Consider the following 23,585-nt stretch of genomic DNA (forward strand, 5'->3'; position numbering starts at 1 on the left):
TTATCCACTCCAATACAACCAAAGTTAAGCACGAGCGGTTCAGATACAAATGACATCCAAGACTAAATTTTTGACAGGCATTGACAATTTAGAGGTGCTGAATGCTTAATCTCAATCCTTGATCATGCAACTTCCTGATACAAAGAGCTTCGAGTCATTTTGCCACAAGATATTTGATCCCCATCAATAAAAAATGAAGTGCGTCGCGATTCATTAATACATGTACTCCCCATAAACACACTTAAAATTGTTCTGCTAGAACCGTACAATTCATAGACTCAGTGGTCCTAACTATGCAATTACCAAAAGGAGAAAATAAAATCGCATTTTCAAGAACATATGATTATTCATCTCATATTAAACAAATCACTCTGCTTGACAGCGTTATGGTACAAGACTATGCTTGATTAAGGTTTACAACACAGCTAATTGCCACTACATCCTACCCAAAAGAAAACACGCATATCGCACGCGCATCCAACCGTTAGACATAATACATCTTCATCCAACTTGATCCATAAACTACATTTTACATGGTGAAACTCACCACACAACATAAGAAAGTGAAGAACCCTAGTCTTCATCTTCACCATCATAGTATTCTTCATCATCATCAGTGCTGCCAAAATAGTAGTCATATTCATCGTCATCCTCTTCTTTGTCATATAGAAGCCCTTTTATACTCTTGGTCCTCATCTGTTCTTGAATTCGGTCTCTTATGACAGTCCCCTGTTGAAATCCAAATACATATGATCAAAAGTGCAAATTTAATTAAAACACTCTCACACAGGAACATTCAGCACAGAGGATTGCCTGTGTGGAAGCATTTGTGAGTGAGAGGTGCTAACTGTAGGGGATTGAATATGAGATCGAGACAACAGGAGAAGAGCAGGGAGGGAGCGAGGGGAAAAGCGGCAAAGAGATCTAACCATTTTGTGGCAACCCTCTTCGAACATCTCAAGGAAACCAGCAACCATTCTATCAGCATTTTCCACCCAAATATTTCGATGCTTTGCTACTGTTTGTATCTGCAACAAGTAGTCTTTTTAACATGTTTGTTCCAGAAGGCTAGAAATAGCTCAAGACTGAAAGAGTGATGGTTCTCAATGATCACAATCAACCAGTCTTATGTTCATTTCATTAACACACTGAGAGCTATTGGAACTGCTACATATTGCTCCATTTTGGTAACACTGTTACAAAGATCTAGTTAAAAAAAATCACAGAGAAGAAAACTTTTTACGTTTTCCACAAAAAATTGAGAGAACTTTCTTTATTCAGAAGGTTAGCATATCAGATGAAAAGTAGCATCTTCTATCATAGTTTATTCAGAAAATTGCTACTTCCATCGTCTCCACCACCCAAGTTCTACGAGGTGATAAACTATTATGCATCAAAAACTAATACTCCCTTGGTCCCAATTTATATGAAGGTATTTGACTGGACACAAGTTTAAGAGAAAAGGAAAGACTTGAAACTTGTGGTCTAAAATAAGTCATAGAAATTTTTGCGGCTATAAATCATTTCATTAAGGGTACACCGGGACGTTTGAAGTTAACTTATTACTAACTATGGAAAGATGTCTTTCTTTTTGGGACTGACTAAAACGGAAAGAGTGTCACAAATATTGGGATGGATAGTGCACATTGCAATACAACATTAACCATAATCGGATGCAAGCTTAATCATATATATATATATATATATAACCAAGCCGCATCATAATGGGGAAGCAAACCGCAAAAGCTTGTAAACACTTCATTACAGGTTGAGTAAATTACTTATGCTAATTAAAAAGCTCCATGACTCTCAACAAATGGAACCATACCAATGTGGAACCCAACAAAATCAAACTTGAATTTAAACAAGAGTGTTGCATTAAACAAAAGGAACCATCCACCTACTAAAACGAAAGATTCAGCAAAAGCCCGTCCTTCATTACAGGTTGTGAGGTTGATTAAATTACTTATACTAATTAAAAAGCTCCAGGACTCTCAACAAATGAAACCGTACCAATGTGGAACCAACAAACTCAAACTTAAATTTACACAAGAGTGCTGCATTAAACAAAAAGAACCATCCACCTACTAAAACAAATAAATCTGTCAGCAAAGATATCTACTGAAGCATCTAAAAGTGGCAGCAGATATCACCCTACTCACAAGGGAAGCAACTAAATGCACAAGCACTGATCCAGGCTAATATAGCTAATATGAAAATATGGATAGCTATTGTATTTATATCCAAGTTCCTATGCATGACATAAAGAGAATGCTTCATCTCCTTGGGAAACTTCATCTTATGAAGTTCTGTCAGCTTAAAACATAAAGGATCTAATAATACGAGAACCTACAAGAAAAGGACGGTTGCAGAGAGATAATAAAATATTAGAACACCTAACACTGATGTATAATGTTGATTTTCTATTATAGGATCTGCCAAACCAAGCCACCTACACTCCATAATATTCACCACATTTATTAATTGTATCCTCCAATTCAACCTTACCTTATATACCATCGTATTGTTTCCCCTGCTACCCTTTCTTTGCTCAAAGTTCCACTTGCACACTGTGTTCTGTGTGTTCTAAATGTTTTCTATGTGGAAGAGAAAAGGAAACAAAATAGCCAGCTATTTATCCATTGCAAAGTTACCGGTTCTCTGTGGCAGCTCAGCTCTTACCTGAGTATGAAAGGGTCAGATGGATAATGCCTAGGAAAACTGCTGAGTTGTTAGCGTGCTGGAATGATCCATGCAATTTTGAGAGGCAGAAGAGATGGCGGAGAATTATTCCTAAATGCATCTAGTCCACAATATGGAGGAAAAGGAATGCAAGGTGTTTTGAAGATGCAGCCAACTCAACAGAACACTAAAATGAATGGTACATTTTTGTTTCTTTTTGGTGTAAAGACCTAAAGAGGGCCTAGCAGAACATGTAGATTCTGTAGTTGACATTACTGGGTCATTGTAACTAGTTCAGGAATCAGTTTATGTTTTTGGGGTTCCTGTAACTATCTTTCTCTTAGCCCAGTCTGTGTGCCGAGGAAACACTTTTGATATTATAAAATATGTTACCTTCTTCAAAAAAACAAGTGCCATTTGAAGAAACAATAGAGTACAGGGATCTTAATATACTTTCCCCGGCCTTTTTCCAGAAAATTGCCAAACTATATTCACAAACGACATCTACTATAAAGATTGGAGACTATTCTGACAAGCTTGTATTCGAAATAAAGAAATGACATGCATCATCAGAGTTTGTAAGTCAAATAAGGTAAGGGTATACCTTCTCTTCCACTTTCTCTTGTTGTTTCTTTACTCTCTCATGCAACTTTTTCAAACCCCTGTTCACTCTCAACCTTTTTTCCTAAAAGAGGAAATAATGAAGTTAATACCTGGCAAAGTAAATAATGAAACGAAATGTAAAGCTAATGCTAGCAGAAAGTCTACATCATCCAATTAACACACTCTATTTCTTTCATTACATTTTAAAAAAGGGAACACTTTCTTTCCCCGAGAAAGGTAAGGTATTATTACATCACCCAATTGAAACACTAAAAAGTATACCTTCACGTAGCTCAGACCAAGATCCGTTCTTGAATAACCTCGGTCCAAATTGCGCATCACATATTCATTGTAATCTTTTACAATCCTCATTATCAAATCTGAAGTAGATATTCCATCCGTCCTCTTGGTCTCCAAAAACTTGCCAATGGACTTAACCTAATAACACAGGTTTTCACAATATTCACATTACATAAGGCTTCAGCATGCAAAAAGAGTGCATATCAAACTAGATTTCTTATACTGATTAATAAAGGATCAACAATGAGCAAATAAAGAATGAATTTCATACAGCATGTTAAAGAAGATGAACAAGCTGGAAACCACCCTGGTATATGCACACAAAAACATTGCACAGACACAAACTAAATTGTTTAAAAGAAACATGAAAAGAACAAGGTAGGAAGTCTTGTATGACAAAACTGAAGTTCATTTTGGACTTACATACTCATAAACATCACGTCCAGCTCCACTTGCATCTGCATAACTGATGTGTAGAGACACGAAGATGAAAAGTCAAAAGAAAAATATCTATGAACCAAAATAAAACACAAAACAACCAAATAAAACAATGCAAATTATCAAACGGGAAGGGGGGGTGGACGTTAAATTATTTATGTAAAGCCAATCCATAAAAGTAAAATAATGGATATAATGAATAAGTCATATCAAAAGCCTGTCTAAATATAGCTCCAAGTAAATAAGGACCTCATGCAAATCAACAGAAGTAAAAATTTTATGGGCCATTTAGCCTTACGGAAGAGCGTCATGTGCCACATAGTCAATCCGATGTTTCTCAATGAACTCCGGGGTAACAACCCAAGGCGCATCTGGAATAACTTCGTCAACCCATCTGCATCAATGCATACACAATTAACCTAATTGAAAATGGGGATAATATAGCACCACAAAAAAATTGAAGATAAAGTGTGACATTAACCATTAGAAGCTACAGTATTTGATCCATCATAAGCTACGTTGTTTTTTTCAAAAAAAGGTAACAGGCTTGTACTGATAATAAAATCAACACCTGGTTACTGGTTAGTGCTGATAACTGTATGTACAGCTCAAAAAGAGCAAAAGAAGAGAAACCTGATGTAACGGTTACTTGCAAGCTACCTATTAAATCTATCAGGTCGCATACATCATCCAAAATTCCTGTTTACACCAAAATACAACAAAGAAAGACAATTCATCTTGATCTTCTGAATGGAACTGCTATTGTTTTCTAATAATTTGAGTAACTTTCTGTTTTTCTCACCATTTCTTCTACCAATTCATTTCCCTTTGATCATAAGCTCCAGTGTAGTTCTAGGCATAACCCAATTAACCCCCACCATACCCAAAAAAAAACGTGTGCCACAAATTTGTAGTTATTTTGCAATGTAAGAACAACAGAGCATTATTCAATGTCACACAATAGTCATTAGTTAAAGAAGTAGCATCCGTGATCTGTCCTATGAATGCCACTGCCATCTGATGATCATCAACTAGCCTCCAATAACATTTTCAATCTCTCTGTGATAAACCTGGTTATGATCTTGTAGTTCTAGGCATAACCCAATTAACCCCCACCATACCCAAAAAAAAACGTGTGCCACAAATTTGTAGTTATTTTGCAATGTAAGAACAACAGAGCATTATTCTCTACTTCCTGTCCACAAAGAAACCACCTTGAGGAAACCTAGAAACCTCTTCTTTGTAAGTTCTCACGTATTAAGATGCCCTTTTCACCACTAACCAAACAAAGTAGGATACTTTGAGAGGGATTTTGACCATCCAAATGTGCTTCCAAGGTCACACAATAGTCATTAGTTAAAGAAGTAGCATCCGTGATCTGTCCTATGAATGCCACTGCCATCTGATGATCATCAACTAGCCTCCAATAACATTTTCAATCTCTCTGTGATAAACCTGGATATGATCCTGTAACCCCCCCCCCCCCCCCAAAAAAAAGAAAAAAAAAAAAAAATTAGATATCACCTATATGAATGTTTTTCTTCCATTGTGTCCCATCTTTAGATGACTCTGCAGTGATTTCAAGTAATTGTATGTCTTTCAACACAGCTTCCTTCCATGTGATTTTTTGTTTTACCACCTTTTTAACACCTTCACTCGACATAGTTTCATACCTACAGCTCGATGCAGGACATGGCCAAACCATCTCAAGCGATATTCTCTCATTGCGCTCATCTTATGGATATGTTGGACTTAAGCGGTCAAACATGTCAAACATTCACTATAATATAACAATGCCGATCTTATAATTGTTCTGTAGAGCTTACTATTTAATTACCAAATAGAACATTTTTTCTTTATTATGGATGTATCTAACATATCAAACCAAAAAAGTTTCTTTTTTAGATACTATGATAAATTTTCTTGTTGGTTGATTTTGACTTAGTGTCAAAATTAGCACAACTTTTAGATGAGTTGACTTGGATTGAGCCAAATTGACCCGACATGAGAATATGCCCAACCCAAACTTGGGTGGGTCATATTTTCATGTGGTAATTTTGTCGCCCATATTAGTGATAATCACAATGTATATGATATATCATATTGCATAGCATCTAGAATTCATGACAGGACCAAGCACATCAAAATTATTGCTATTTTGTCACAGAAAAGATACTCTCAAGAAACATTATCAAAAAGTTTATGAAGTCAAATGATCAAATTGCAACATTCAGGAATTACACGTTGATCCTCAAACTTGGTACATATAACTTGTATGCACCAATTTGAAGATGATAACTAAGTTTAAAATGCCATGCCCAGTGCAATGTAATGGTAGTCTCCCACATGGGTGAAATATGCCTATGTAAATTATAAATTGTATCTACAGAAAAGGTCCAGCATAAAATTGGTCTTCACATATGCTATATTACTATCATCCTTGTCTCTTATTTCTCACAAAAACAAGTAAACAGACAAAAAATTTATACAAAACATCTAGAAGTGACCTCAACCATTCATCTTATTGGCTATCGAAAGGAAAATGAACGGAACAAGAGAGAAAAGTAAACAAAAGAACGGACTTCAAAAATAAACTACAGACAACAATCATTTTAAAAATCAAAGTTACCCTCAATATACACGATATAAGAAACATCCACTATATAAGTTCATATATTTGTGAATGTATTCTGAAAACATCAGACAACTGAATGAATCTCATCCCAGCAATTAGAGATACTTGATCGTATCAGTATTACCAAAGAAAAAAGATCATTTCATTAAGATCTGACTGAAAAAATGTTAAAACTTTAAGCAGAATTGACAACTCCATCGCACGAACCTGCAGTGGCGCAGAGATTCATAGCGCTCCTTTTCATTCATAACAGTTTTTCCCTTGAATTTGTGGGTGGTTTCGTCATTGGAACATCCAACAAGAAGATGAGTGTTGGGCAATCTACATTTTAGGCAATAAATAATTCAGTCTTAAGTAAAACGTATGTTAAATTTCACAAATTAATCATGGCTCTACAATCATACAACTAATAATATTCCAAGGAAAAAATAAAAAGCAATATCAAAAAGCATCTTTTACATACTTTGAATTGTCAATTATTGTGACTTACAATACTTTTTAAGCAGATTCCAAATATGTAAATTTCAATTCAGAAAACTAAAAAAATCCATGTACGAATTCACGGTCAAAATTAAAAGGTTTGACTCTCGAAATTCGAGTTGTGCCACATAAATTGGGACAGATGGAGTATTTCTTTTTCTTCTTTTCCGGTCTAACTAGTGCACGCCTTGATAACACCTTATATTCCCACCGAGGCTTAGACAGATGAGAAGAAATCAACCAGCTTTATTATTTCCCCCTCTAATGGGATCCCTATCACAACTGAACAAAATAAACCATTCTCTTTCCAGGTCTCTCAGAAATCCAGCATCCCATTTGAGATTATAATAAAACAGGAACCACAAAATCCATTATTCCCTCCGTCCCAATTTACATGGCACCTTTTGGATTTCGAGATTCAAACAGAGCTTTTCTTCTTCTTTTTTTCATAACTATATTAAATTGTCAATCATTGTAACTTACAGTACTTTTCACGTAGTTTTCAACACCAACAACAAATCTAGTGTGATCCCACTCTGGGGAGGGTAGGATGTACGCAGACCTTACCTCAAAATCCGAACTGTGTGACATAAATTGGGGACAGAGAGAGTAATAATTCTAAAATGAAAGAGGATTAGGACATGAAAAGCAAATAAGTTGGGGGTGGGTGAATTAAGGGCATACAGTTTTTTAGCTTGTTCAAGGGCACGAGCATGACCGAAGTGGAAGAGATCGTAGATGCCATCTGCATATACACGTGCCGGTCGATCTGTTGGCGGTGGATTTGGTGGGATCGCTTTTAACCTTCGCTGTGGCTGTGGTGGTGGTGGTGGTGGTGCTTCTTCTATCTCTAATTGTGGATCTTCCCCACCATTCTCCATTCCTTCTCTCTCTCTCTGTGTTGTGCTTCCCAAAAGGCAAATTGTAACGTCTAAATTGGAAAATACTCTCTTCTTCTTATTTATATTTGAGATCTCTTCTTGTTTGTATATTTTTTTGGGTTTCCTTCACCCCCACGCCCACGCTCACGCTACCACACCTGCGCCACACGCTCTATACGGGGTACCCTGCCGACTGCTATATTATTATAAGGATTTATAATCACTTCCGTCTTAAATTAAGTGTTATCTTAAAAAAAAAAAAAATCTCAAAAAAGGTGTTATTTTAGGAATTTAAAATTTCGATTATGTCTTTAGCATTAAAGAATTAGTCTTCTTTAATATTCTTCAATTCTCAAAAAAACATCTGATAAATATGAGTAGTTTAGTAAACTCCACATTGTATTTGTTAATTTATTAATGGGCATGATTTTTGCTAAGGTAAAACTTATTTTGGGACGGAGGGAGTATATCCTAATTTTAATTATTTTATATTATTCAAATTTTATATTCCTTGTGTGAATTTGAATTAGTTAAGGAATTTGACGGATAAATAAGTCAAAAAAATAATTGTAGAAAAAATTATACAACTTACTATATTTTGTGGTTAATGATTTGTGGGTACTAGTGTTTACCGCTAAATAATGATTTTAGGATTCTCGGTTGAATTTGTTGTTTAGTAGAATTAAAGACAAGTGAATCGTATCCGATCTCAAATTCTTTCGAACACAGTAGTTTGGTTCCAAACACTATAAATAATGAGCATGTAAGCTAACTGATCATGAAAGATGTAAGCCAAGATTGTGATTAAAGTTCAAGAACTAAATGGATGTTGTTTACAAGTTCTACTTGAAAGAAAAAAATTGTTCGGGTTACAAGTCTCAAAGATGAGATGATCTGGTTCCTTCCCTAGAAGGTATATTTAACAAGGCTAAAACCAGAATTTTCAACCCTAAAGTACTGCTCATGTGACGTGCCCACAAGCAGCGTTCCTTCATGTTGCGGGGCACATATGACGTTAGTTGGTGAAAATGGAAGCCAACTGTGACGAGCCCCCGAACCGTTATGTTTTCGGTTAGCAGATCCTATCCTATACCTTGATTCCTCCCTTTGCATCCAAGAGTCCGGAACCAAAATGACTCAATAAAAAACCAAGTGAACCAAAATACCTCAACAAAAAAAAAAGTTACAAAACTACCTTTAGCGCAGTAAAATACTGCGCTAAAGCAGTTCACGGAGACAGAGCCGTTAACTGCTTTAGAGCAGTATTTTATTGCGCTAAAGAATTTTTCTTTTTTTATATAGCGCGGTAAAATATTGCGCTATAGCGAGCACTAAAAAAAAAATTTGGTAAACTTTTTTTTTGCACACTTAGTGTGTGTTTTCATACTTTGACTAACGATTAGTCGTGTGTCAAGACTCCGAAACGTCAATATTTTATATAGAACCTGATATTTTTTCTGGGTACAATAATGTAGTCTCAATACATCAAGGATACGTAGACATTCGGATCGTCATTTTAGGGGTTGAAAAGGTGCCCGAAGTAAGTTTTGTTTGAAAAAATTTAGTGTTTGATTGTAAGGTTATTTTAGTCAACTTTATATGTCGAGAAAATTAGTCAGCTTTATTTTCAAAAATTAAAACCACAGAAGTGAAATTGACATTCACAGCTGCATTACCCCTGAATTTTTACGTTGAAATCTATTGCGTATCATCATATTATAAGTAAATAAAACTGAAAATTTCACGCCAATTTGGGGAAAAATTAAAATTGAATGGGATAAAAGGTGTTTTTTTAAAAATCGGCTCTGCCAAACCACCGCGCAGCGGTTTGCCCGCATAGATCTCAGAAAAATACCCAAAATCAAAAAAAAAAAAATCGCGTAAATCGGACGTCCGAACGCAAAGTTATGACCATCTAAAATTTGACCACTTTACAACTAGCTTTTCTCCCTATATTTTTTAAATACTTTTTTATCAAATTGAATTAGATTTATATTCAAAATAAAGTTATGTTTTGATTAAAAAATAACACGCTTAAATCAAAATCTTAAAAAATAAAACACTTAAACCTAAAGTTTCCAAACAAAACTTACTTCGGGTACCTTTTCAACCCCTAAAACGACGATCCGAACGCTTATGTATCCTTGATGTATTGAGCCTGCATTATAGTACGCAGAAAAAAAATCAGGTTCTAAGTCTTGATACACGACTAATCGTTGGTCAAAGTATGGAAAAGAAAACTCTAAGTGTTGCAAAAAAAAGATTTATTAAAATAAGATGTTGCGATCTTTTTATGAAAAAAAACACTAAGTGTTTCTTAAGTGTGTTACTTTTTAATGCGTAACTTTATTTCGAATATGTTGCAAAAAGAAATCACATAAATCGGACGTCCAAGCTGTCACGCCCCGAACCATGGCCTGGGCGAAACACGGCACTCGGTGCCTTACTGCATGTGACCGAGCGAACCACATGGCTTGTCAATCATCATGAGGCATAACATGAGCGAATACAACGTGAATGCCTGATGAGCCTTTATAAAATGCAATAAGTCATAATACTTAATCAAAATACTTATTTAAACATGAATGCGGAAATAACATGAATGAGCCAAAGATGGCTAAACACCTTGCATGTCTAACATAACTAAACTGACTAGTCTATGAAACCTCTAATCGTGAATCTTGACTGGAAACGTACTTGCTGGGACAAGGCTCCCCAGCATACCTTTAAATGCATGACTAGTAAAATAAAGATAACTGACTAAACCCCGAATGAGATGGGGCTCACCAATGAGCTGATACGAGCAAATCCTACTGAGCAGATACGGCATCCATCGTAAATACGTACCGCATCGTGAAACGCAGCCCCCGGACAAATAAAAGGGGACGTCAGCACATTGAATGTACTGGTATGTAAAGCAACTGAAAGAAATAACATGGGACATGGAATAACATGGTAAGAACTGAAACTGAAACCTGGACATGAACATGAGCATGAGCATAAGCATGGATACATACATATATATATATATATATAACATGGTAAAAATATCATAAGTAGGGAGAGCAATAACTTATAACCGATCCATGGTCTGGTGCTTGCGTCCCGCCGACGAACACCCGATCTTGCCAGGGAACATGAGATTTACTAAAATATGAAAGGATCCAAGATCATTATGAGAGATCGTCCGGGACATGGGTGGAGCGATCCTCATCCTACGGTGGCTACGTAGTTTCAGGCTATCTGAAGCCTTCCTCGGTAATTAAAGCAACTCCCAAAAACATGAACATGTAAAATAGTGGCACTTGCTGCCCATAGTATATCATGAAACATAACTTGCTTGTACATGGTTTTCATGAATCATAACTTGCTTATACATGGTTTTCATGAATCATAACTTGCTTGTACATGGTTTTCATGAATATAACTTACTTGTACATGGATATCATAAATTATAACTTGCTTGCATGAACTTGTAAAACATGTATAGTATTTTCTTGAAAATAGCATAATATATCATAACTAGCATGCATGAACCCATGGAATGAGATATATGGGTTTTCATGGATTACGGACGGATTCTCAATAATCATAAAGAAATATTAAGAACTCAATGATGGGATTATAACAATTCATACGTAGTATAATCATGGACATGGACCTAGGGTTATCATGAACATGGTATAGAAACCCTAGTTTTAGTAGAGAATCATAATTTATGGATTATGAGGCGTGGGGAAGAAACAATGATGTTCCCACACGTAGATAGTAACTCTACATACCTTAGTCGCTCCAAAACTTGAATTAAAGACTTGAGCTTTGAAGAAGATTTCCAAAATCTTGAATTCTTGAACCTTTGAGATGGGTTTACTCAAGTTAGAAAGAGATTAGGGACTTGAATTCAACCTAAAATCATGATAAAACTTACCTTGTAGGGTTCTTGAGGCTTGGGACTTGTTCTTCTTGACCTTAGGTTAATTTTTCGTGAATGGGGTGCTGGGGAAAGAAACCCCAAACCTTAAATATAACTTAAAACGCGTAAACCCGACCTTTTGACCCGAAACTGACCCGTTTCGCGATGGTTCCGCGATGCGGGTGCATCGCGCAACATTCTGAAGCTAAAAACTCAGAGTTGTGCGATCTCTCCGCGAAGCGGGGCCATCGCGCGCTCTCTCACGCGCCCTCACGCGCCCCGAGAAGCGACGGGTGTCGGTTTTGCACAGTGTTCGGTAAAATGGGCATAACTTCTCGTACATAACTCTGTTCAAGACCCATAATATACCGTTGGAAAGCTATTTCAAAGGGCTACAACTTTCATCAAGGAAGGTTCCTCAAATTCCCAACGGATTTGCACGAAATTTGGCTGGAAGTCAGACGTATCGAAAACTTAGCCGATTCTATAGGATTTCAAGTGCCTTACTATTAGCCATATTGAGATGATCATATCTCCTTGATACGATCTCTGATTGGCTTGGTCCTTATATCGTTAGAAAGGTATTTCTACGTACTACAACTTTCATTGAGGGTACTCTCCCAAATTCCCAACTAATCAAAGAGTTATCAACGCTTGCAAGTAGGCCTATCAACCATTTTCGCAAAACGCTCAAACCTTCAATTTTTTTTTTTCCGCTAAAACTCTAATGATATGAGTCTAACCTTAGTTCTAAGATACGGGGTGTTACACAAGCGCAAAAAATTGCGTATATTCGAAATAAAGTTATGCATTAAAAAATAACACACTTAAATCTAAACCCTAAAAATAAAAAAATTTAAGCTAATGACAACAAGTCTTCAAATAAAAATGGACGTCTATGTATATAGAACACTTAAACCTAAAGTTTTCAAACAAAACTTACTTCGGGCACCTTTTCAACCCCTAAAATGACGATCCGAATGTTTACATATCCTTGATGTATCGAGCCTATATTATTATACGCAGAAAAAAAATATCAGGTTCTATGTAAAATATTGACATTTCGGAGTCTTGACACATGACTAATCATTGATCAAAGTATGGAAAAAACACTAAGTGTTACCAAAAAAAAAAAAAAAAAGTTGGCCAAAAAACACTAAGTTTTTTCAAACAAAACTTACTTCGGACACTTTTTCAACTCCTAAAATGACGATCCGAACGTCTACGTATCCTTGATATATTGAGCCTATATTATTGTACGCATAAAAAAATATCAAGTTCTATATAAAATATTGACGTTTCGGAGTCTTGACACACGACTAATCGTTGGTCAAAGTATAAAAAAACACACTAAGTGTTGCAAAAAAAAAAGTTTACCAACTTCTTTTTTTAGTGCTCGCTATAGCGCCATATTTTACCGCGCTATACAAAAAAAAAAAAAAAACTTTAGCGCAGTAAAATACTGCTCTAAAGCAGTTAACGGCTCCGTCTCCGTGAAATGCTTTAGCGCAGTATTTTACTGCGCTAAAGGTAGTTTTGTAACTTTTTTTTGTTGGGGTATTTTGATTCACTTGATTTTTTATTGAGTCATTTTGGTTCCGGACTCTTCATCCAACTGGAACTCACGAGCTCGCATCTCCTATCTTCCACGTGGCGTCTTGCTAAGCTGCCACCTGTTCGGCATAATTTCCCCAATACAAATAGGTTGATTGCTCAAGTTAAAAAGAGAATCAACAAAATAATTAATAGCATAGAATAATTATAATATCGCTAGACTTCTTGTATTAAACTCTTTTTACTGTTCAAAATCCACATTTAGTGCAAGTTACAATAGGGTATAAAAAAATCAAATAAAATGGATATGCTTTCACAAATAAGAAAAACCACTCGGTTGAAGAATTTTCTTGAAGAAAAATTAGTTACTTCAAAGAATGAAAAAAAACAAAGAATATGTTTTTTATCCCCATTAATTTGGGGGGTCGAGTGGGGACCTTAAATTTTTTCATTCGGTTCTTGTCTTCTTTTATTCTACATTGTATATTTATCCTGCTTTCCTATTTTTATTTTTATTTTTTTTGACGTCATGATTCTAATTTTCTGATTTATATTTCGCTAACTTACAAAAAGAAATTAAAAGCAAATGGACAGATGAAACGGGAATAAGTGGTAAAAGCTCGGGGCCTTTGGGTCCTAAATACTTTTTTCCTTATTTGACACGTATAGATACTGGACCTGCTGGCATTGTGGGTCCGAAAGGAAGCAGATCTTCATCTTGCTTTAAACGTTCCGTGTTCATAATAATTATAAAAGATTCGGTAAAGGTTTTATATAGTCGTTTTTTTTTTTATGTTTAAGGTGTGAAACTAACATCTCTGATTAAGAATAAACATGTCTTTACCATTCCATTATACCTAAAGGATCTGTTGCTACGAGACTTATGTTTAATTTCCACATAAAATTCAGTATTGTGAATATAGTAATTTATTGCAACTTTTCCCCTTAAGTAAACAAAGTTGAAGTTATGAAGAAATAAGCAGTTACAATCAGGAGATTTTACTTCCAACACATTCCAATTCCAGGTTAAACAATTTCACTATTTCGTTTACTTGTGTGTTGATATTTGACACTAACATCCAATTTAGCTTTTTAATAATTAAATCACTAGCATTCTACAACGAATCAAGATTATAAAAGACTAGGGAATTTATCTTCGCTTCGCGCGGTCGTAAAAAAAATTCTAACATAAGAATGAATCTTTACTCTCTGATCAATAATATATTTTCTCTATTCTCCAACAGTAATATTATCAATTGTTCTAATTATAAAAGTTAATACTAACTGGTAAAAGAAAATTAAATTCAACAAATTTAACATCCAATGAGAGATGATACATTCTTAAACAATAAGCTAAAATATGTACTTTCTTATAACCAATTGTTTCTGAAACACTTGAAGAACCTAAAGTTCCAATACAACATCTATTTTCATGGATACCAGTAAGTTGGAAACTTTAAACTATAATATATATTCCAGTGCACTGTTTTTCTTGTGAGACGAAAGAGATATGTTAAAATGATGGATGAAAATAAAATAGTAAATAAATTAATACGCACAATCATTCTTTGTATGAATATTTGGTAAAACTCCTTTTTATATTTTGTTTTTCCATTATACTTGTTCATTTTTCAAATATTCATATCGCATTTGTAAGATTGTTGCATACATCACGTCTATTGGAACTTTAGGTTCTTCAGTTACATCTGTAACAAAAGATAAATGTTATATTAATTGTTCAAAATAACAAAGAAAACAAAAATAATATTTGTAACTATGAGAGATTAGTTGATTTTATTAACTAATGAGATTATTATTAAAAATTATTTCATCATATCAAAAGTATACCGTTACAATTTTCTAAGAAGAAACCTAGGGGACTAAAGTCTTTAAAACGTCTCCTCATTAATTAAATAATTATTTAGACAGTTTTATATTTTTAAGAATAAGTACTTGAACTGAAAAATTAGGAGAAAAAAGCAAAAAAACCACAAAAAAGATAAATGCAATTCTAGGCCATAGAGAAATGCCACATCAACTTGTCTATACCTAGCTTTATATTATATATAGATTCTTGGAGCGGTACCTAATAGGATGAAGTAGAAGGAATAAGAACAATTTCATTATTTCGTTTACTTGTATGTTGACATTTGACACTAACATCCAATTAGCTTTTTAATAATTAAATCATTCTACAAGAAATCAAGATTAAAAAAGATTCTTGGAGCGGTACCTAATAGGATGAAGCAGAAGGAATAAGAACAACATCGTTTGGTAGCTAGTTAAGAGTCAAAGTTATTCATATACTCTATCCGTTCATTTTTACTTGTTCAGTATTTTAAAAATAGATTTTTATTTTTACTTATCACTTTTAGCATATCAAGAGAAATTTTTTTTTTTTTAGTTTTACCCATAGTATTAATTATTCATTTCAAATCATTTTTTAAGTCTATTAAAACTATGCATCAATTAATATGGGCATCATAGTAAATTATGCACTTCATTTATCATTTCTTAAGAGGTGTACAAAGTCCATAGTGAATAAGTAAAAAATGAACAGAGCGAGTATTAAATTCTGCATACGTAATACGTAAGAGACAGAAACTTAGCCCATTGCAATAACTTCATTAAAATTGCATTGTATGGCTTTATGAGTTGGTAATTCCCATGTTAAGACCATGGTTGAGATTTTCGAAAAAGAGAGGGAAAAAATGAAGCTAACCCATGGATTAAGTGAAAGAATTTAATGAGGAAATGCCATCGCTATAACATGCATTGACATCTTGAGATAAGAGCCTTCTTGAACCATGAGAAGAGGATATCCAATTTGTAGGAAGATATTCTCTTGGAGAGGTCCAAATTTAATATCCAATTAATTATGCATATATAAAAAAAAAAGAATTAAGAACTTTGAATTGCACAGACATCCATTTTCTTGTAACTTTATGTAATCTCAAAACATTTAACTTATCTTAGAAAAATGAATTGATTTACTTTCGATTTTACAGGCATGGCTAAATAGATCATCCTCAACTAAATACAGTCAATTTAAAGTATGAGCGCTTTCATTTCACTCCTAAATACAATATTGTTAACTGACTTTGGCCTTTTCCAAATAAAATTAATGTTACTATTATTAAATTAGAGAGGTTATTCAATTATTCTAAAGATAAATATTTTTGTGATAGCGATAGCAATCACTTTCTCTAATTTATTGGACATTGAAATGTGTACACATGGCAATAATAATTCATTAATATAACTGCTCCTTCCTTCAATCTGACCAATGCTGGAATGTATATGTTGTCTTTGACCACTCCAAAGATACTCTTAACGCTTTGGGCCAAACTTTGCCAGCGTTTTTCCCCAAATGGCTTCTCACTTCACATCATTAATTATCCATTCAACCTATAAGTAGCTCATTTTTTCTTTTCAACTACCAATGTGGTACTTTGTTCGCACACCCAACAATCTCTCCCTCGAACTCAGTTCCACATGACTCATTACCATTACTCACGAGTCAGAGATTTAACATATATGTGTGCCACCCACATCGTCAGAGTATTTACGGTCATTGAAGCCCAAAGGCTGTGTATGCGTCTTCAAAGCCACAGTCGGGTGTAAACCGCCCACAACCCAGCGCACCAAGCCGGGCCCCACGCCACACTCCGCTATCTTTATACTCGTCTCACCAAACCATTGGCTTTGATACTAGTTGTTGGTTGAACGACCCAAAGATACTCTTAACGTGATGTGATATTATCCGCTTTGGGACAAGCCCGCACGGTTTTCCCCAAAAGGCCTCACATTATTAAGAGTATCCAACTCCTTATAAGTAGCTCATATTTCTTTTCAGCTACCGATATAGTACTTTGTTCGCACACCCAACAGTATCTACAAAAATTCTCGAGATGTACCATTTTTTGCTTTCGATGAAAGATTACATTCAGAAAAGTCCTATTGTTGGAGCAAAATCGAAGATGTAAAAATAACCTACAAATTGAAGTTTAAGAGTATCAAAAGAAAAAAAAAATTATGACCCTCACATAGCAATTGCAATGAGTCAACCCATTGCATCCGACTGATGTAAGCAAAAAAAATTTTAGTGTTTACACCAAATCAATAAATACATGACACTTATCTTCACTATTTTTATAGCTATATTAAAGTTAATTAATACGTATTATCACCTTATGACTAAATCATATTAAAAAGTATGTTTAATATAACTACTATAAAATTTTATCCTATTATAAATCCTGAGAATGTGCATGTGCAGGCTTGGTGTTAAAGAAACTAAAATACAATCAAGATCAAGAAATAATACTTATTTTCTCGTCTTAAATATTAATCGATTTATTAAATTCAATTTATTCTAAAATATTTAAGCTTTAAAAAAACCAAGTCATTTATATTCCCCCCCGCCCCCGTAAATATAGCCTTAAGGTTTGTACAACAACATTACTGTAATAGCCAAATATCTATTTTATTCCGGAAGGAAGTTATTTATTATCTCGGGTACAGTGAGGGGATTAAATATTTTAAGGGCACACAGTGAATTATATGGTCTCGTATATTTAAAGTTTCTGCATTTTTATTCTGTTTTTACATTTTATTTCTGTTTACTGGTTCACTGATTTTTTAACACAGACATACGGACAAAAAGAAGAAGAAGCGTCTTAAGAATATTCTGGAGATATTCATGAAAAATACTCCAAAAGATGATGGTCCAGGGTTCTTGGGCAATTCGCAGAATTGCCCTTCTTTTGGCGTGGTCTTTAAATTTTGCCCCTCATATTTGAAATCTTTAAATTTTGCCTTTCGGCTAAAATCCATGAGTTCCAGGTTCGAATCCCCACTCAGTCAAAAATTTTAAAAAAATTCGCAAGGCAGAATTTAAATTTCGCTATTCCCCCACCGGCATACACTTGTTAAGGAATTGCCAAAATTATGCCAGACCCGACATACTTATGCCTTATGGGCAGACTTGGCATAAGTGTGCCGGGTCCGACATAACTTTGATAATTCATTCACAAGTTTATGCTAGGTCCGACATACTTATGGGCAAATTTTTAATGGACAAACTTTTAGTTAAGCCTTAACTAAAAGTCTTTTCCTAGCTATGCCTTATGGGGCAGACTTTTAGTTAAGGCATAACTAAGGGGTCGTTTGGTGCAAGGTATAAGCTGGGATATCCCAAAGACTAATTTTTTGTACCATGTTTGGTAGAAGGTATAAATTTATCCTGGGATAAATTTATACCTTGTACCAAACAAAATATAAAATACATCCCATGATATAAGCTGGGATATCCCAGCTTATCCCACTTATCCTGGGATTATTTTATCCCATCTCTTAGATGGGATAAAATAATCATAAGATATGGGATAAATTAGTCCCGAGATTATAATCCCGGGACTAATTTATCCCGGGATTATAATCCCGGGACTAATTTATAAGGCATAGACTTTGTCTTATAAGGCAAATTTTTAGTTATGCCTTAAGGAAAAGTTCCGCCTTATGGGCATACTTTTAGTTATGCCTTATGGGGCATACTTTTAGTTGTGCCTTAACTAAAAGTCTACCCCATAAGGCATAACTAGGAAAAAAACTTTTAGTTAAGGCTTAATCTAAAAGTTTGCCCATATATCTGGACCCCGGCATAAAAACTTGTTAAGGAATTGCAAAGTTATGCGGACTCGGCATACTTATGCCAAGTCCGCCCATAAGGCATGAGTATACGAGGTCCGACATAACTTTGTAATTCCTTAACAAGTGTATGCGAAACCGCATACACGCGACCCAAACCTTGCCTTGCAATTTTTTTTTTTTAATTTATGCTTGAGCGGGGGTTCGAACCCAGAACCTCATGATTTCTGCGTGAACGCTCAGGGTTGCAACGCGAAGGGCAAAAATTAAAGACCAACAATATGAGGGGCATAATTTAAAGACCACAAATATGAGGGGCAAAATTTAAAGACCACCCCAAAAGAAGGGCAATCCGCGCAAAAAAATGAGGGTTCTTCAACTCTGTTGGGCTTCCACTTTGTAGCCTTATAGCCTAGTCATAACAGAGATGCTCACCTACTAATTGATTTCACACAAGCAAATTCCTTTAACTAATGAATCAGAACTTTCATTAGACATTCAGTTGATTAGTTTATGCTTGACCAACAATATTCTTTAATAATCCAACCAATTACAACTAAGTCAAACACAAAAGCAGCTTATTGTACCCCCATAAGGTCACAACCTTAGTTGCCGCAAGATTGAACTCCACTCTGAAGAAAATTTGACTCTATGAAGACTCTCCTTGGATAATATACTTAAGAAGTTGGTGGGAAGAGTTCATGCAAGGCACAATAGGAGCTAAGTAAAGACTCTTATCATTCACTTTTATTTGTCCAGTTTGGACTTTACGCATCCCTTAAGAAATAATAATTAATATGAGTAAATTACCACAACACCCATATTAATTGATGTTTAGTTTTAGGTCTTGGAAAATGATTTGAGGAACATGTAATTAATGCTAAAAGTAAAACATGAAAAACATGTTTTTCTCTTGATCTGTTAAAAGGGACAAGTAAAAATGAAAATGTATGTTTAATATAGTGGACAAGTAAAAGTAAACAATGGAGAGTATTATCCATTTTAAGCATGGAGTATAATGCAACAAGCAAGTCCTTCTCACAAACTTGTGACTCACAAGTAAGCCCGTCAACCAGTTCGGTTGAACCGGTTAAAATCGAAACCGGACCGGTAAAAATCGGAACCGGAACCGGAACCGGTAGAACCGGTTAACCGTTAATTCTTTTACCGGTCCGGTTCCCATTTTTTTGAAACCGGTAAAATCGGAACCGGACCGGTTAAACAGGTTAAATTAAAAAAAAAAAAATTAAAGAGCCGTTGGGCTGGGCGCCTGGTCGTAATTGGACCGTTGGCAACAGTCCATTTGCAAAAATGGTCGTTGCCAAACGGTCATTTAACTAATTTTTGGCCCCCCCAACCCCCTAAACTTTTTTTTTAACACTTTAACCCATCCCTCACCCCTATATAAACCCTTCTTCATTTTCATTTTAATTCACACCAATTCACTCTTCTCTTTCTCTCAAATCTCAATCTCTCAATTATAGTTACTTTGCAATAATTAGTCACTTTATATTTCTCTCAAATAAATATTACAACGTCTTATTATAGTTTCAATTATTAATTTTGCAATTATAATATTGTTGGTGGAGTTGGTGATTTTGCAACAATCCGAAGTAACTTTGGTGGATTTGCAATTCTAGCCTCAATTTGTTGGAAATTAATCCGCAATTTGGTACCTTCGTTCCAACTCTATCTTTATTTTTCGCAATTTAATTCTAGCAATTTATTTTTCGCAATTTAATTTACGCAATTTAATTCTAGCAATTTAATTTGTTGTGATTTATTTGATTGTGATTTAAATTAATTCTATTTAATAATGTCAAAGAGATTAAGACGTGGTGCCGGTAGTAGTAGTGGTATTGTTAGGCGTGGGCTTAATGAGGAAACATTTGTGGAAGAAACAAAACACCTAATTTAGGTATTGATGTTGGAGGAAATAATTCACTTTTAGGTCATGAGGCAATGCAACAATATTTTACCGACACTTTTAATGAAGACTTAGATGATGATGATGAAACACAACCCCCGAAAATCCCATAGGAGATACATGTCCTGCACAATCACATACACAAGACAAACCGCCTAGAACTCGTAAGCCAACGACTAAAGTTTGGAAATTTATGACTAAGAATAGGGAAAACCAATCGGCCTACATGTACCCTATGTGGACAAGTATTTAGTTTTAAGCAAGGAACCTGGTAAGGATGGTAAAACGGGTACACTAAATTCTCATATGAGAACCAAACATATGGATGTTTGGGGAGAGCAAACGGGTTCAAATGTGGGGGGGATTCAAATAACGATAGACCCACGAACCGGTAGAAATTTTATGTATGACAAGAAAAAAGAGCGTGTAGAAATTGCTAAAATGGTAGCTTATGATTGTTTACCATTTTCCTTTCCATCGGGTATGGGGTTTGTTACTTACATTCAACGTTGTTATAATCCGTTATTTGAGGGTATTCCTAGAAGTACTTGTAGAGCCGATGTTATAGATTTGTTTAAAAAATATAAATTTTATTTGCGCCATGTATTTAATTCTTTAAATTGTAATGTTTGTCTTACCGGATTTGGGTCTTAGTCTTAACAAGTTAGATTTTTTTGCTATTACATGTCATTGGGTTGATGACAACTGGGTTATGCAAAAAAGAATTATAGCTTTTTTATATGATGAAGGAAAAGGTCGTCACGATGGAAAATTTTTAGCGGATTCAATGTCTACTATTATGAGATTTTTTAACATTTATAGAAAAACACTTTGTATTGCTTTAGATAATGCTTCTAATAATACAAAGGCGATTGGTCTTTTAAAGAGAGAATTAAACCCTCCGCTAAAAAATATTTTTCATGTGAGATGTAATTGTCACATTTTAAATTTAATTGTTAAAGATGGTCTTGACTATTTTGACGATTCTATTCAAAAAGTTAGAAATGCGGTTGCGTTTCTTTTTTGTAATGCTAATAGGGGAAGAATTAGAGATTTTAAGAATGCTTGTGTGGAAAATAACCTTAGACCTAAGAAAATTCAAGTAGAAATTGAGACTAGGTGGAACTACACTTACATTATGCTACAACGAGCATATGAGTATAGGATTCCCATACAACAAATTCACAACAAATATAATACTGATAGTGATGATTGGTTAAATTATTCGCATTGGGAAGATGTTAAAGAATGTGTTGACCTCTTAGAAAATTTTTATAATGCAACTCTTGCTTTTTCTAGACAATTCTATCCCACGGTAACCGGAATTTTAGCCTACTTAGCGGAAATAGCTAGAGTTTTACAAGAGTATAAACATAAACCCGGTTATCAAGTGGCTATTTTTGAAATGATAATCAAATTTAAGAAGTATTTTTTTCCCATCCCAACTTTATTTATATTGGGTTCTATTTTAAATCCTTGTTTAGCTGAAGCCGAACTCGCTATTGATGATGAGTTTAGAAAAGTTTTTACTCATTATTGTAGTTTGGAAGAACGTACTACACCCGTTGCTCTACGCCCTACTACTTCTCGGTAGCAAAAAAGGGCTTGTCGGGTTTAAAAGTTTTACATTCACAGACCAACTTCTTCTTATACGCAAACTTTGATGAATATAACTTTTATTTGATGCAGCCAAATGTGGATATCAAGGATCCCAGATGACTTGGACGTCTTAGCATGGTGGAAGAAGTACAAGGCAAGTTATCCGATACTCTCAAGAATGGCTCGAGATATCCTTACGGTTCAGAGTATCAACCGTGGCTTCGGAGAGCGCATTTAGCCAAGGAAGACAGCAAATTGGAGACCATAGACATTCATTATCCGGCCTTAGCTTGCAAGTACTAGTGTGCATTCGCGATTGGATTAGATCGGAGCGACGCAACCAAAACTTAGAAGCGGAGGAAGGCGAAGAGGAAGAAATTGAAGATTTGATAGCTAGTGGACCGGACCAAATGGAAGACTTTGAAGATATTTCCATGACCGAATATGATGTGGGGGAAATTAACGAAATGGTTCAAAATTGGTGATTTTATTATTCTACTATTTCTATATCGCTCATGTATTATTTGCAAGTTAAAAAAAACTACAACTTGCAAATAAATGTTATCCAAGAATGAATAAAATATATGGCTCATTGAGCTTTCTTCTATTTACTTGTGTTCATATTTTTACTTTTATAAAGTTAGGAATATACCTAAAATATACTACGAATATACTTAAATTAAAAACTAGAAAGTTATATACTTGAAAAATAACTAAAATATACTAAGAATATACTTATAATATATAGTATATATATAACTTAAACATATATATATATATATATATATATATATATATATATATATATGTTTAAGTTATATATATATATATATATATATTAAGTTATACATATATATAAGTTATATATAACTTAAACATATTTATATATATTAAGTTATATAACCTAAGTATACTAATACATAT

At 34.6% G+C, this 23,585-nt stretch overlaps 1 protein-coding gene and 1 long non-coding RNA gene across 3 annotated transcripts; one reads left to right on the forward strand and one right to left on the reverse strand.

Annotated features, from left to right (window-relative positions):
• Positions 1 to 326: 326 nt before the first annotated feature.
• LOC132040428 (choline-phosphate cytidylyltransferase 1-like) lies at positions 327 to 8,165 on the reverse strand. Of its 2 annotated transcripts, XM_059431070.1 has the most exons (8): positions 7,823 to 8,159; positions 6,866 to 6,979; positions 4,322 to 4,417; positions 4,009 to 4,051; positions 3,568 to 3,723; positions 3,287 to 3,367; positions 930 to 1,028; positions 327 to 729 (listed from the first exon to the last, which is right to left on the reverse strand). In XM_059431070.1, the coding sequence occupies exons 1-8, from the start codon at positions 8,017 to 8,019 to the stop codon at positions 574 to 576; spliced, it is 942 nt and encodes a 313-aa protein (XP_059287053.1). In that variant the 5' UTR covers positions 8,020 to 8,159; the 3' UTR covers positions 327 to 573. The 2 variants fall into 2 exon arrangements, with proteins under 2 accessions (XP_059287053.1, XP_059287058.1); XM_059431075.1 differs by lacking the exons at positions 327 to 729; positions 930 to 1,028 and adding an exon at positions 1,089 to 1,193 and having other exon boundaries at positions 7,823 to 8,165.
• LOC132040443 (uncharacterized) lies at positions 7,163 to 8,082 on the forward strand. The gene is made up of 2 exons (XR_009410691.1): positions 7,163 to 7,683; positions 7,769 to 8,082. It is a non-coding gene; the product is annotated as an uncharacterized LOC132040443 (long non-coding RNA).
• Positions 8,166 to 23,585: the final 15,420 nt, after the last annotated feature.

The sequence above is a fragment of the Lycium ferocissimum genome, chromosome 2, assembly GCF_029784015.1.
Source record: "Lycium ferocissimum isolate CSIRO_LF1 chromosome 2, AGI_CSIRO_Lferr_CH_V1, whole genome shotgun sequence".
Classification (NCBI taxonomy): Eukaryota; Viridiplantae; Streptophyta; class Magnoliopsida; order Solanales; family Solanaceae; genus Lycium; species Lycium ferocissimum.